At 41.5% G+C, this 13871-nt stretch overlaps 1 protein-coding gene across 1 annotated transcript in view; it reads left to right on the forward strand.

The window, feature by feature from the left end:
* The window catches only part of LOC139643641 (collagen alpha-1(XXV) chain), a 140089-nt gene that overhangs the window by 102549 nt on the left and 23669 nt on the right, over nt 1–13871 (forward strand). Inside the window, exons 11-15 of the mRNA XM_071518850.1 lie at nt 3651–3677; nt 5747–5791; nt 8259–8303; nt 8979–9005; nt 10712–10756. Of these exons, the coding sequence (XP_071374951.1) occupies nt 3651–3677; nt 5747–5791; nt 8259–8303; nt 8979–9005; nt 10712–10756 (189 nt within the window). The remainder of the gene's footprint in view (nt 1–3650; nt 3678–5746; nt 5792–8258; nt 8304–8978; nt 9006–10711; nt 10757–13871) is intronic.

Raw genomic sequence — 13871 nt, forward strand, 5'->3', positions numbered from 1 at the left:
CAGTCAAACATTTGGACATGCCACATTTTTCATTATTTTTTACTATTTTCCACATTTTAGAATAATAGTAAAGACATCAAAACTATGAAATAACACGAATGGAATTATGCAGTGACCAAAAAACTATCTTATATTTTAGATTCTTTAAAGTAGCCACCCTTTGCCTTGATGGAAAGGCAAAGACTTTGGAAAGAAATTCATACATAGGCATCAACTTCACTATTTATATTTGTCTAAGAAACAAATTTCAAGCATTTAAGCATAGGCCTTTAGATCAAAATGGCTTTAAGATAATGAAAAACAATACATTCAGTCAGGTGTGTCCAAACTTTTGACTGGTAGTGTATGTTAAGAAAATGAATCTTTAGGGTAAAGTTTACTCAATATTTCTGTGAATCAGGTAATGATCATTTGGGCTTTTATATTTCTCAAGATTGAATAGAAAAATACTTATCCGTCCAGAAAATCCATCCAGAGTACCAGCCCACACCCTTCACTGGCCCTTGAAAATCAATATGGATTAGATGGACATAAGAAACTAGACAGATAGGCTCCACTTTGTGCAGCAAGCTGAAAGGATGATCTTTGATCAGAGCTTTCAGATCTGAGAAGTGATCGTGAGGTAGGGATTTTTGAGGTCGGGTCTGAACCAACTCTCGCTTCTTTTAGGGTACTCCAGGAGCCAGTGCCCACTTGACACAGCTCAGCGTTTTTGATGTAGATGCTATTGTTAAGGAGGCAAAAGTGGATTCCAGAGTTTTCCAGCAGCCTTCCAGGACATATGGTGCTGGTTAGAAGGATTAAGCTCTTGCGGAGCAAAAAGGAGGAGGGGGAGGAGGGAAGAAGAAGAAGAAGAAGAAAAAGGAAATATTTTCAGGACTCAATTCAAAATCATCAGTGCCATAAGGTCTCTCTGGGGTAAATTAAGGGGGTCTTCGGCGTTCTAAAGGTGGCTTGCAGCCGTGCACGCAGCTTTCATTTGAGACTTGATTTTGCTTCAAAAAGACTAAATATGGAAAAGCAGTGGGGTATTGTATGTGGTGTTCCATCCATAACTGAAACAAAGTCTCCCATCTGCTTCTTGGTGTTATTTCCAATCATGCTGAAGGAAGAGTTAGTGGCTTCTCCTTCTTCCACAATTACCCATAATGCACCAGTGACTCACCTTAGACAATTTCTAAAATGCGTATCAGGCATGCAATGTAAGGATCTTGCTTTCATAATATGCCTCTCTAATGAGCACATTCTTTCGATATTTTGGTGTCCTTGACATTAAGTTTCCTTTCATGCCAAGCCAAACATGAGGGGGAAAGATGTGAGTAAATGGCCTAAGACATGCTCGGTGGACTCCGAAGACGTATGTTCCCATTGTGGCGACTGTTGACATCAATAAGAAAAAGCATTTTTGTGTAGAACAGATCTACTTGTTTCTAACCCATAAAGTTGAAAGTACCTTGACTGGAAGTAAACAACAGCATGATATTGCGAAGCTATTTCAAAGACCCTTCAAGTGAAAAATGATCTCTTTGAGCAGAAGCTTTTAACCTGCACTCCCAAGCCTCAAAATGTAGCCTTTCTATGCTTTGATCAACCCAAAGTTTTCTCTCTGTAAATGCTGAGCAAGAACTGGAGAGTTTTTCAAGTTCTTCAAGTAGTGAAGGTTCAGCTGCAGACTGACTGTGGGAATTGACCTGGCAATTGTTTGTCATTTCCTAGTCATGAATGAAAGCACCAAACATTGAGTGAGCTTTGTGTGTTCTGCTTAAATATGCATCCGGTTGATATTGTGCATTTGTGGATTTGATTCCTGTATGAATGTTAAACGAGGCAGTTTAGGTTCACTACGCTAGGCATGTGCCACAACACAGTATCACCATGGATACTTACGGTTGAAATAATCACCCTTTTTAATGAAGATCTTTTGAGTTTTCTCAATATTGGAGTTTTAGTGATGTCGGAAGCCGAAGCTGAAAACAAAGGAGCGAGACCGAGACTTCACAGGGGCCCTTGACTTTCCGAAAAAATTTCCTTGTCAGTCAGTAGCTCCTGAGTGCTCTCAGATGTAGTGAAGCTAATTAGCGCTCAGGCGAGTGGCGCAGGCTCTCACATACCTAGTGGGTCGTAAAGATGTTTACCCAGCCCTATTGAGGATTGCTAACAAAGGCTTTTAGAGACAAGCCGAGGAAAACCTTTCTTTTGGTTGGCTGGGAGGAGGAAAGTTGTTCATTGAGGTTTTTTCCAATAAGTGCAGAAGGTATGCGCTATAAATTTGCTGCAAATGCGTGGGCCGTTACTGTAAAATGTGAGAACTTGTTGCTGCTGGGATGTTAACAGGCTAGTTTCCTAAACATGCAAATACACAATATGTACAGGTTCATTTGGAGCTTTGCAGCAGGCACACTATACTTTGTGGCCGGCTAGTTTTGTCAATAGATAAAGTAGATAAGAAAGTAAATATGAACAAGCGTTGTATTATTAACAACATAGGAAATGGTCTTGAAAGAAGTTATTTGCATATCCACCCTTCTCACTGGTGCTTGGCATAGATAAAACTGTAGATAGTCAAAAATAGGCCACCACAAAGCAAAAAAAATCTGCAGACAGTCAAACTTTTCAACCTGAGTAGGTCTTCATCAGTTACTTTTGAATAATTTACAGGCACACTGGCCTTTTACACTCATCATGGAACCAAATCTGAAGCCTTGCCAATTATACTGCATCAACATAAATAAGACTAGGCAGAAGGGTTGTTGTGGAGGGCTTGTGGGGCATAAGGTCTGTCTGGCCCCGACCCAGCTGAGAGTGATGAGCCAAATGGCACCAACCAGATCCTGAGCCGACAGTGAGAAAAATGTTGGCCAACAAGAAGTGTCATAACAGCCATGCGTGAAGGTGTTGATGAACTGCTGTGGTGCTGCGATAGTTTAGATTCCTGCCTGGCCAACATGGAGGGAACACACTTTAAGGGGAAAAACTCATTCGGTGCAAGTGTTTTTCTCCTTTTAGTCATAAAGGTCTCCTGCTGTTTTCAGACAGGTTGTGGTGTAAGGGGTTGGGGATCAAACATGGCCCCAAGATTCAATGTGATAAACAGCAGGTCTACTTTGGAAATAGAAACTGTCCACCCAGACACATCTATCATTATCTGAAATCTCTATTACAGTGTGTGGCGCCTTTTTTGCCCTGCCTACTTCATAAGTACTGTAAGGCTTTCCAGTGATCGTCACTTTGAGGTAATGAACCTCTCCTCTGTGTCGGACTATAGGCTTAAAATCCAGAACAGTCAAACAAAATGCCACTTTTTTTTACAGTCACTAAAAGCAAAAAAAAAACAGAGATCAACATAAAAGATACAACCATAAAGGCTTTCATTATTCATGGTTTCATTAAAGATTCTTGTTTATGGTTCAGCCCGCTGAAAAGAAGGCACAGAGTGACTTTATTTTCATTCTTTGTCATCGAATAAAACAAGGGATTGATTGTGAGTCTGTTCCGCCTGAAGGGCTTTTGCTCACTGTATGAAAGCCTACCGCAAGCCTTGCCAGTCTCTCTGTTGTCACTGTGTTGGCTGTGGAAATCATATTATTTCATCTGACATCAACTCTCTTTGTTTGTTTCTTTCTTTCTCTCTCTCTTTCTCTTCTTTTCAGGGACCTGAAGGGCCCCAAGGGTCTAAGGTAGGTTTCAGAAAATAATTTCTTCTGCTGTAGATTTTGGGCATTTTTGTGGCTTTATTAGATAGATGAAAGTGAGGAGAGACAGGGAAGACTGGGAGGGAGAGCGGGATGGCATGCAACAAAAGTCCTGGGCCGGATTCAAACCCAGGATGTTGCAGTTACATTATGTATGTCATCTACTGAATCACACCAGAAACACATTTCAAAATGATACTTTTAATTATAATATTCTTGTTTTTTTTATTAGATTTGTATGTAGACCAATGGAGAATTTCTTCAGCATTCGAATAATGTTTTGGATTTGATTGTGACTGTGCATAAGCGGACAGTGTGGGGCTGCACAATGGCTACTCCCAAAATAAAAGTAATGCTGAAAAATGATCACCAAAGGGCATGGAGCATTGCAACCTGGGAGATTTGTGATACAGGGGGCACAGACGGGGCAAGCAAACAGACAAGGAGAGAAATAAAGTCTCACACAGCAACATGAGGAGAGATAAAGCCAGAGGTAGAGAAAGAAAAAAGGAAGGAGAGAGAGAGCAGGAGAAAAACAGAGAGGGAGATGGAGAACAGGAGAGGCTGAGCTCAGTGCAGCGGTACAGGCTCCCAGTCCCACGCGGCGCTGATGTGGGGAACAGATGTAGGCCATATCCAGCCATCAGGTAGCTGCCAGTGTTTGTTCAGTGTAACCCAATCAGACACTTCCTGTCTGCGCTGTCATCTGTCGGCAGGCCCTCCCGTCGGCGGTGGGGGGGGGTGGAGGGGTCAATGATGACACACCGTCGTGTTAATGACTCATAAGCCAGGCCCCGGGCCTGCTCCATTAGATCTGCTGCTGCAGCGCTGTGTTCAGCAGACGGCACACGTCAACAGTTTACATTGAAGTTTCATCACCTTGGTGATTGATTGAGTGTACTAACATGATATAAAGTAATGTGTGAATCATAAATATCCACTGATCCGAATTGGAACAATAATTCATATGAACCCTCCTGCCGCTGACTGAAGACCAAGTCCACTGCCCATTCTCTTCTATCCCCCAATATTTGTCTGATGATGTATACCATAGACTAAATTCCCTTTGTTTGTTTACAACTCATTAATCATGAATCATCACCTGAATCCTCAAAAGTTTGCTATACAAAATCCGATGATAATAACCTCCACTCTAGTCATTGCTTTGACTACTTAAAGTCTGTATTCTGTTATTCCACCCAGCTCTGACTTGATATGACTCACATATATCTGCACATGTGGCCATGGTAACATTAAGTTACATTTAAGGTGGCTTTCCATGGAAAAGCACAAATAGCCAACATGTGCACACCACTATGCATGAGAGTGGGAGCTCATTAAACTGTTTGTAACATCCCCAGAGTCTAAATCGTCTCGTCTAAACAAGTTCAAGCAGTATGTGCAAACATAACAGAGCTAGGTAGCCGTTTTTCACATTCTCCTCTCTCTTAGTAAGTTTGAAAACTCAGCAGGACTAAAGTCAACTCCCAGTCTTGCCCTCTGCCTGTATCGTCCATAATTTTGCAGGTCTTAAAACATGACATGTGCTATTTGTTCTGGCACGGTTTTGTCAGATCAGCACACGCACTCAACCTGGGAGGATGAGCGGAAGTGGGGGTGGGAGCGAAAGACTTGGGAGCGCTTTTACAGGCTGTTTTATCCCACGTCCGGTGTGTCTCGCGAGGGCTGTTGATGGTGGTTTTGCATAATATGACCCTGCTTCTCCTGGGGTCAGTGCTTTAGAGCATCTATCAGACAGGTAGGAAGACAAAGTGCACTGTCACGGCATTTAACGGAGACCTGGAGAGATGTGCTCAGGCTCCTGCTCTCACAAACAATTCAATATCGTTCATTCTTCTGGAAGGCAATTATGTAAAGTCACCTTGACCTGCAGTTACTATTCATCACTTGAAAGCACATGATTATAACAAACTGTGTTTGATGCTAGCCATAACTCTGCAGTCTCCCCTGCTTTCTTTGCAAGACAAATACAGTGTGATTGCTTTTAGCGTTGAATGTAATGTCACCTAAAGGCCTTTGTATGTATTTCACAGGGTTCACTTGGCCCTCCAGGCATCACAGGTGTTGATGGACTGAAGGTGAGGCCATTCATAAGGACAGTCACTTACACATGATGCATACAGAACAGCTGAGGACTGTGGTGCAGATGTGTATAATCCTCACATCTGGCTGTTTTTACTGGTTGTTCAGACTAGTCCAGTCACCAAAGCAGTTGGATGGTGATGACTATGCTGCAAAAAATGTCCATTTTATCAAATTTGGCCCTAAAATCTTATTTTTCATAAAACAAGCAAACAATTCTGACAATGAGGTGAGGTAACTGCATTTGTTTTAAATGGTGTGTCTTTTTGTAGTAACATGTGTCAGGAAAATAACACGATTCAAGAAAATCTTTCATTGATTTGTTTGAAGTTATCTCACTCCATTGGCAGATCACTTCACTTTCTTACTTTCTAAGACTCAATACTGTAAATTAACTGTCTTGTTAAAATGGGTATTTTTTACATTGCTCGTGATGCTGACTAGCAGATTCATGATGCTGAATAGTTTTAGTCACATTGAGCAGCCCCTCTGTACTTAGCCTGAACATAATATATATCTTTCCTCCCAAAATACCATATTCAAAATAGCTCAAAAAGCAAACTTCCATCCACACCTGAAAGCATTTTATCTTCAAAAGAGTCACTTTAATATACTTCTTAGTGTTTTCATTTGTCCTTTTGGCCATGTGTTGTAGTATTCTTATTAGAAGAATGCTGCCATGGATCCTGACAATGTCAAACCACTATCCTATTTAGGAGAAATCCCTTGGGCTGCATCTTCAAGCCGTAACCACAAAGTAACGTTTGAGCTGCCTGTGAATCAGCTCACACTCAGCTTCTTTCTGCATTTCATTCTCAAACCAAATAAAGAAGACACAGTGCAGGTATTTCACAATAGGAAAAACGGAAAAACCATATTTACTCCAGAACAAAGATGGTATAAGTGAAGCGAAAGAATGGGGAGACGATTTGAGAGGCGCCATCTTTCTAATCTTAAGCATGCATTTATAAAGATATGAGAGGAGAGGCACGCATGGCTGTAATGGGAACCAGAGTAAAGAAGTTTCATTTCGGAGTGAAAGCCATACTCACTTTGGAGACAGCAAATGCTGAAGGCCTAATTCCATACTTGTGTTGGGACCGGAGTTTGCCAGCACCCATGAAATAGAACTCCAATGCTGTGCAATGCTGTTATAAAACAGAATCTGTTCTGGTATGTAAGTGTCACTCATGCAGAAAGTTGAACTCTGAAGCAGTTGGTTCATGAAGCCTCTGCCAGCAGTGGCAGGTTGACTGGCAGTCCTCATATTGATCTGACATAGATATCCACTAAAAGGGGGATGATCACTAATGCAAACCTTATCAGCCAGAGAGTTTAAGAGTTTTTAATCAGATCCCATTATCATTATGGCAATATATCATCATCATTATGTCAATGACTTCCATATGTGCGCTGATAGACGATACAAGATTCCAGGATTCATAATGAGATTCACTAGTGTGTAGCTTGGGATACTCCCTGTCCACCGACTTGTAACATACAGACTGATCTTTCCACAATGTTGCATGCAAAAAAACATAACTTCAAAGACTTTTGGCTGAACAAAAGTGTGCATGTGCACAATGATGAAAACAAGAAAAAGAAAAGGAGAAAGAGAGAGACTAGTAAAGAAAAAGAAAAAAAATAAGAAAGTATACAACCCAGTTTTCCACACCAGTATTGGACAGCCATAAAATGACACTCCACATTGAAACACGTTTTAATAAGTAATAGATTGCCTAATTTTTCATGCCGGGTGCATTCATCTCTGTCGCCCTGTTAAAGTTGTCTGTCTGGGTTGAGGAATAGTAGCTACCTTTCTAAAAGGTTAATGATGTGGTAGGTTTGCAAAGGTCAGAAGGTCAGAAGGTCAGCTGTTTCTGGCAGCAGATGGACTGAGGTTGGTGTCTCAGTTAGACCCTCTTTGCCCTCAGACAACATGAATGCAGACTGACACTAACGCTGAACTGGCATTCATTCAGATGGACTTGGCTGTCCTCCTTTACACATGTATAAAACCCAACCAGAGATCATAAAGCATATAAATCAACTTGTACACTCTGCAAAGCTTATCCTCTCAACTTACAGATTTCTGCGGTTTTCAGATTTTATACGTTACTCTATCATTTGAACCTTGTGCAATTTATTGTTTCATTCACACTATACTGTACATAAACATGTGGCGAGTCGTTACAGGTCGATTCCGTGGCATATATTAAAGTATATTGTCCATCCGGCATTAATAGCGATATCTATCTATGGCTCCGTCGTCAGCTATCCTGCAAATGCATTCCACCTGTCCTGTGAGGCAAATTTTATAACACAAACTTAACCTCTGTTAAGGTTATCTATATCTGGGGGGAAACCTTAAGCTTTTTGTACCTCCTGACCTTAGATTAATGTTCACATGGCTTGCACAACGCACTGAATGAAGCCACTGTGTGTATGTCATGCTGTCCATAGGGGGATGTTGGCACCCCAGGATTGGATGGTATCCCTGGAGTCAAGGTTTGTTTTGCACGTATTCTGTGCGCTCTTATGCCTCTGAATTCATCGCAGCCATGATATTTTTATTTTTTTATTTTTTTATTTTGAGCCATCTGTTTTTTCCTCCCTTTGTTATCAAGGAGACATCCTTGCCTTTTGACCTTGTGGCCACTTTTTGCCATATTTTCATCATACTAGCTTGTTTTTCTTTTCTTTTTTTTGCATCTTTCTTGCAGAACTTCTTTCACCAGGAAAAATTATGTTCTGACTCATATTGTGTCCGTAATATCAATAAAGCCGTGTCGCCTTCATAGCCGACATCTGAGACAAAATGTAAATTCACTGTATAGTAGCTACATACAAGCTTAAAGAAATGCTATTATATTGACCTGGATATCATCACTTTATAGTGGCATTGTGGTAAAATATCATTGTAATTGTAATTGGTGTTATTGCCTGTTTGTATTGACAACTAGTTGTAATGGCTGTTCACGTTTATTTGAAAGCACAGAGTTATCTCAAAAAGTGCGGGTCTGTCTGGGGAAAGAGCAGCCGAAATATGAGAGCATTTCTATAATCTAACATGAATTTAACCCCAGATACAATCTGACCCTAACTGGCTGCAATAGTTCCCCAACCTAACCCAACGCCCCACAGGTTTCTCTATGTTTAAAGTTCTGCTTTCTTTCCCAACAGGGTGAAATGGGAGAGCAAGGTGAAAAGGTAAAGCCTTAATTCAGATCACTAACATTATGCTTAGCATCCACCCAACATCCCACCATGTGCCTACTAAAGACATTTTGTTTACAGCCTTCATTATAAATGATGGCAGCTCTACTGTTTGTGGATGTTGGCACCCCCCAAAGAATCTTGGAATCTGCCTAATTTCTCACAACTCCAACTTGGCAGCCAATTGTTTTTCAATGGGGACTCCCTTCAGCGATTCAGCCATCAATGATTCAGTGATGTTGAGTCACTTAACTCTCTTAGGACCCAATTTCTCTAACTCAGGCCTTGGTGGAGACCAAAAAACCGGGAAACCACACAATAGCCACACTGAGCAAAAACAGCCCCGACTCCATCCTTATTCTCTCCATTCCATAATCCTAATGCTTTTTATTCACTGTTGTTGGACAGCCATGGGTGGGAGGGTGCGAACATTGACCAGAGAGGGAAGGAGAGGGAGGTGATGACTCAGTGTACTTTACTGGCACCAATCACAAAATGGGACACGTTGTTCTCAGTTGTGGTTCTGAGTTTTCTTCAAGTTAGGGACTTGTGTTATTCCCCATCATTACACCTGATTCACTTTATTAGAGGCTTTGCAGTTGCATCACATATCTCTTAACAACCACGGCTGGCACCATCATGGAGGTCCAGTGGAGAATTGGCTGTGCAGATAATGACTAAATATATAACAAACCGAGAGAGCGATACCTGAAGAATACTATTGTGGTGTGGGTGCAGGTACATTGAGTAAAATTATAAGTTAAAGTGAATAGCCTGACTAGGTATTTGTTTTCAAATTTGTGTCACTGTGAAACTGTCTTGTCTCTAGTCCTAGTCTCTACTCCAAAGCACTAGAGCTTGAGAAGAGTCAGCTCAGTGAACCTGAACAAACAGTTGGGTTTTGGCTTTGACTCTTTGACACTACTAATGCTAGCTTCTAATAGATACAGTATGTTAGCGAGAGTGTAAATCAGATATGTTCTCGTGGCCCCATGACATAATGGCCGAAATACTATTACGTTCATTCTCTCCAAGACAACATTAGAAGATCGTTCTCCACAAGGACACAACTATCGACTTGGAATTCTTGATTTGATATTCATCTTATGATTAGTTAGCTAACAACTGACAATGTCAATCAGATTTATCAGTGGCGAAATGATCAGTTCCCAGTCAAAAACAGCGCAGCAATTAATCATATCTATTCCATACTGTTGAGATGGCCAAGTTGTAAGTTTAGAGACGCAATCAGCCACTCACAGCCGTTGTTGCCAAGAGCTGAGGACCTCCACTGTGGCCCCCGGAGGGTGCGTTACGTCACCTGAAAGCCCTCTATAGCCATATTTGAACCATGTGTGGGAAATCAGTTGGTGACCAAGGTAAATGCAACATGTAATGGCACATCATCTCTGCTGCTGCCATGTACCAGACACTCCTAAGCATCCATTAAACAGTTTTAAAGAGCAGTGAAGCGTGAAAATAGCAGAACATTAGTCAAAGTTCTGTTGTATTATCTGTCTGTCAGTTACAACAATCTGGCTCACCCTTTTATCCTCAGTTTCTTTGAGGCTTACTTCTTTTTTCGAAAGCCATGCTACTCCCAAGCAATATTAAACTCTCAACAGTGTTTTTTTTTCAGCAGTACATATTCTTCCCATCAAAAGACTGAATACGGTGTCCTCTGTGCGATTTTATCACAGGGCGATATGGGCGAAGACGGACCGAAAGGTGACGTGGGGGAGAAGGTATGTAAATTCAACTTTACCTTCTGTTCTCATTGTTTATGTCTTGGAAGCTACTCAAGAGAGCAGGAGAGAGAATCTGGCTCTGGCCAGAAAGCATAAAAAAAAAAAAGTTAATGTTAGCCATCTGAGGGGATCTGTGGAGAAGTAGCTGTGGTAAAGTGCCATCAGCTGCAGTCAAGGCTAGGCAACAGCAATCATCCTGGCACTTGATGCGTCCTCTGTGCTTAATGTGGACTTAATTGCTGTGCTACGCTGGCGCTACATTTCCTGGTTGGATGGCTCCTGCATTAATTTGGGACCATTTATCATCGAGACAGCTTGTCAAGATGTGATCCACTCCAATAAAAGGCAGGATAGAGCTTTGCTGGACACATTGTCTAGAGCCATGGAGAAGTCATAGATTCAGATTATTGCCCAAAGGCTTTTGTTTTTGAGAGGCAGTGTTTTGTTTTGTGTTAGAACATCGAGATCATGTCCAGAGACGGATTATTTATCCTATCCAGTGGTTGTCATGCTGCCTTCATTGTTATTATTTCCTTAAAGCAGTATTTATGAAAATATGGGTTGGGACAGAAAATAGGTCACAGGCTTATTTCTTCTGGGTGACCACATGACAAAATCTGGGTCCTGAGCATAAAACGTCTCCTTTGTCTTTTCCCTCTTAAACATCTTGTAAAACAATTCAGAAAACATGTTATTTATTTAAATTTGAATCAATAATTCCTTGAAAATGTTGATTCTATATTCAACTTTTCAACCCAGGCAAAAAAGTGCTCACTTTTTGGGAAAGATTGTGATATTAAAAAAAGGAAAAGATAAAGATTCTACCCCAAAACAAAATAAAAAAAATACTTTAAAAAAATGGTAAGGCAATTGCAGAGAACAGATCCATTGTAGACACATATACTGGAGATGCTTTTTTTGGTAGGAAGACAGAGTTAGGTAGAAAAACAAAAATATTATTGATAGACTGGCAGCAGAAGGAGTGTACTCAAAATGTCACCGCCAATTTATTGCTTTTCAGTGGAGAACAACTTTGATAACTTCTCACTTTATGGGTACGCTGGTTTTAAAAGACTGCTGAGCGCTGCTGCCAAGAAAGACACTGTTCGAAGGAAACAGATGCAGGATATCATCTGTGGAAAATAAGTGAACAAAAAGAAAGTGGAGGGCGATAAAACTTCGCAGCTCCAGCGCTACTTTGATCTGGTCTACCTTAGTGCAGTAAAAGCAAGAAGTTGGAGTTTCGCTGCAGGGGTAAAAAAAATGAAAAAAAAATTGGAATTGAGCACCATGGGAAATCAAACTTCTGTAGCAAGTCACCTGCCATTCGTTCTTCAGTTGCACTCTTAATTTATTTCCTAATAAAAAGAGACAGAAAGTGCTGTAAAGAACTAGAAATAAGAGACATTGCATTAATGATCATTGATTTTGTTATTGGTATGGACTGGATTACCTTATCATCCCAGATTTTCAGTGTCAGGATGTAAAAATGAGCTCTTTTTTTTTTTTCCATAGAGCACAATGGCGAACATATGGTGGGAATAATTGCTTTTCAAACAAGTCGGGACATAACTCAGTACCTGAATACATATCTAAAGGGCTTTAACACCAGTCAGATGCACAAAGGATTGATTGATTATTCAGCATAGTGAAGAAAGTGTCTCACAGACCCACATGCACACACACACACACACACACACACAGCTGTAATAGGCTACACCATGTACTGGGTGGCTGAATAACGGTAGATAGTGATTCTGCATCAGTTAGAAGAGAGGGATGCTGGATGTAGCGTGCCACCATCCCACAAACTGGAGCTCCTGTCATCATTTGGACAACAGAGTTTTGGGTCTGATCGATTACTCTTCCCAATATGCTTGTCAATGATCTATTGTTTTCACTGAGAGTAGAGGAAACCAGCGGAGAGAAGAGAGAGGGCATCTTTCATCTTGCATGAAGAATGAAGATGGCGAGGTTAACAATACACAGGGCAGACACTGGGGGGGCGGGGGGGGGGGGGGGGGGGGGTAATCTGGGGTGAGAGGTGAGGCAGTGAAAGCTTCAGTATGGTAAGCAGAGTGACCCCAGGGAGTGCGGTGCGGTCTGCAGGGAGAGAGAGAATGAGAGAGAGAGAGAGAAAGAGAGAGATGGCAGTGCGAGCAATCAGACCGGGCTTTGCATGATACAAAGGGAGATTGTTTTGATGGGGATCTGTGGAGTGTGAAAGAGACTAAATGACAGGACACACACGTACATAACACACACTCACGTGCACACACTCACTCATACGCACATGTACACGTGTATACACACACACAGACACACACAGTCACAAAATCTCTTTCTCATACGTTCTGACACACACACACACACACACACACACAATCTTAGTGACTCAGGCACCAATCCGCTTTTCACTGAAGCACGCTTGGCACAGCATTCAAGAACTGAATCATAACTCCTCTCCCAGTCACTCCAAAAAAGTCTGACAACTTCTGTGAGAGACCAACTAGGGCAACTTTCTTTTAATTGGATTTTACTTGGATTTGCCGTATACCTTTATATAACATGTTGCTGGATGTGTCACTTTGATAAGCCATCACCAATTGGGAAGAAGAACTTTTCCAACACGCTTGTCCATCTCTTGATTTGCTACGCACAAATCTTGCCCATAGATAAAATGAACGGCTTTAGCTCCAAAAACGATTATTTTTGGTGTGATTTGCCTAAATATTTAACAACGTGTGAAATTGGCTGTGACTGGTCTTATTCAAAAAGTGGAACCTCAGAGGTGGGAAAAATGTCTTGTGGGTTTGAAAAAAAACTGAAACCAAGTAAACTCTCCAGTTGGTTTTAGGAGGTTCCAGGCTGTGAGAGCTTGGCGCTGGCCAGTGTGGCACAGCGGTCGGTGAAGTTCTTCAGTCCTGAGGTCCAGTCCGGCCCCTTGTGAACTGGCCACGGTTCAGCTGCTGGCGGGGCCAATCAGAATCTGTGTCGCCTCGCATACAGCCGAACGCAGTCATTAGACAGTGGCTGAGGTCAACATTCAGCCAAGGCATGAATTTGGTCAGCTTTGTTAATGACCATAATAATATAGAGAACATTTTTTGCC

The sequence above is a fragment of the Centroberyx affinis genome, unplaced genomic scaffold (genome assembly GCF_046629955.1).
Source record: "Centroberyx affinis isolate AG114_WGS23_722 - 3 ecotype Tasmania unplaced genomic scaffold, CSIRO-AGI_Caff_v1 ptg000637l_1, whole genome shotgun sequence".
NCBI lineage: Eukaryota > Metazoa > Chordata > Actinopteri > Beryciformes > Berycidae > Centroberyx > Centroberyx affinis.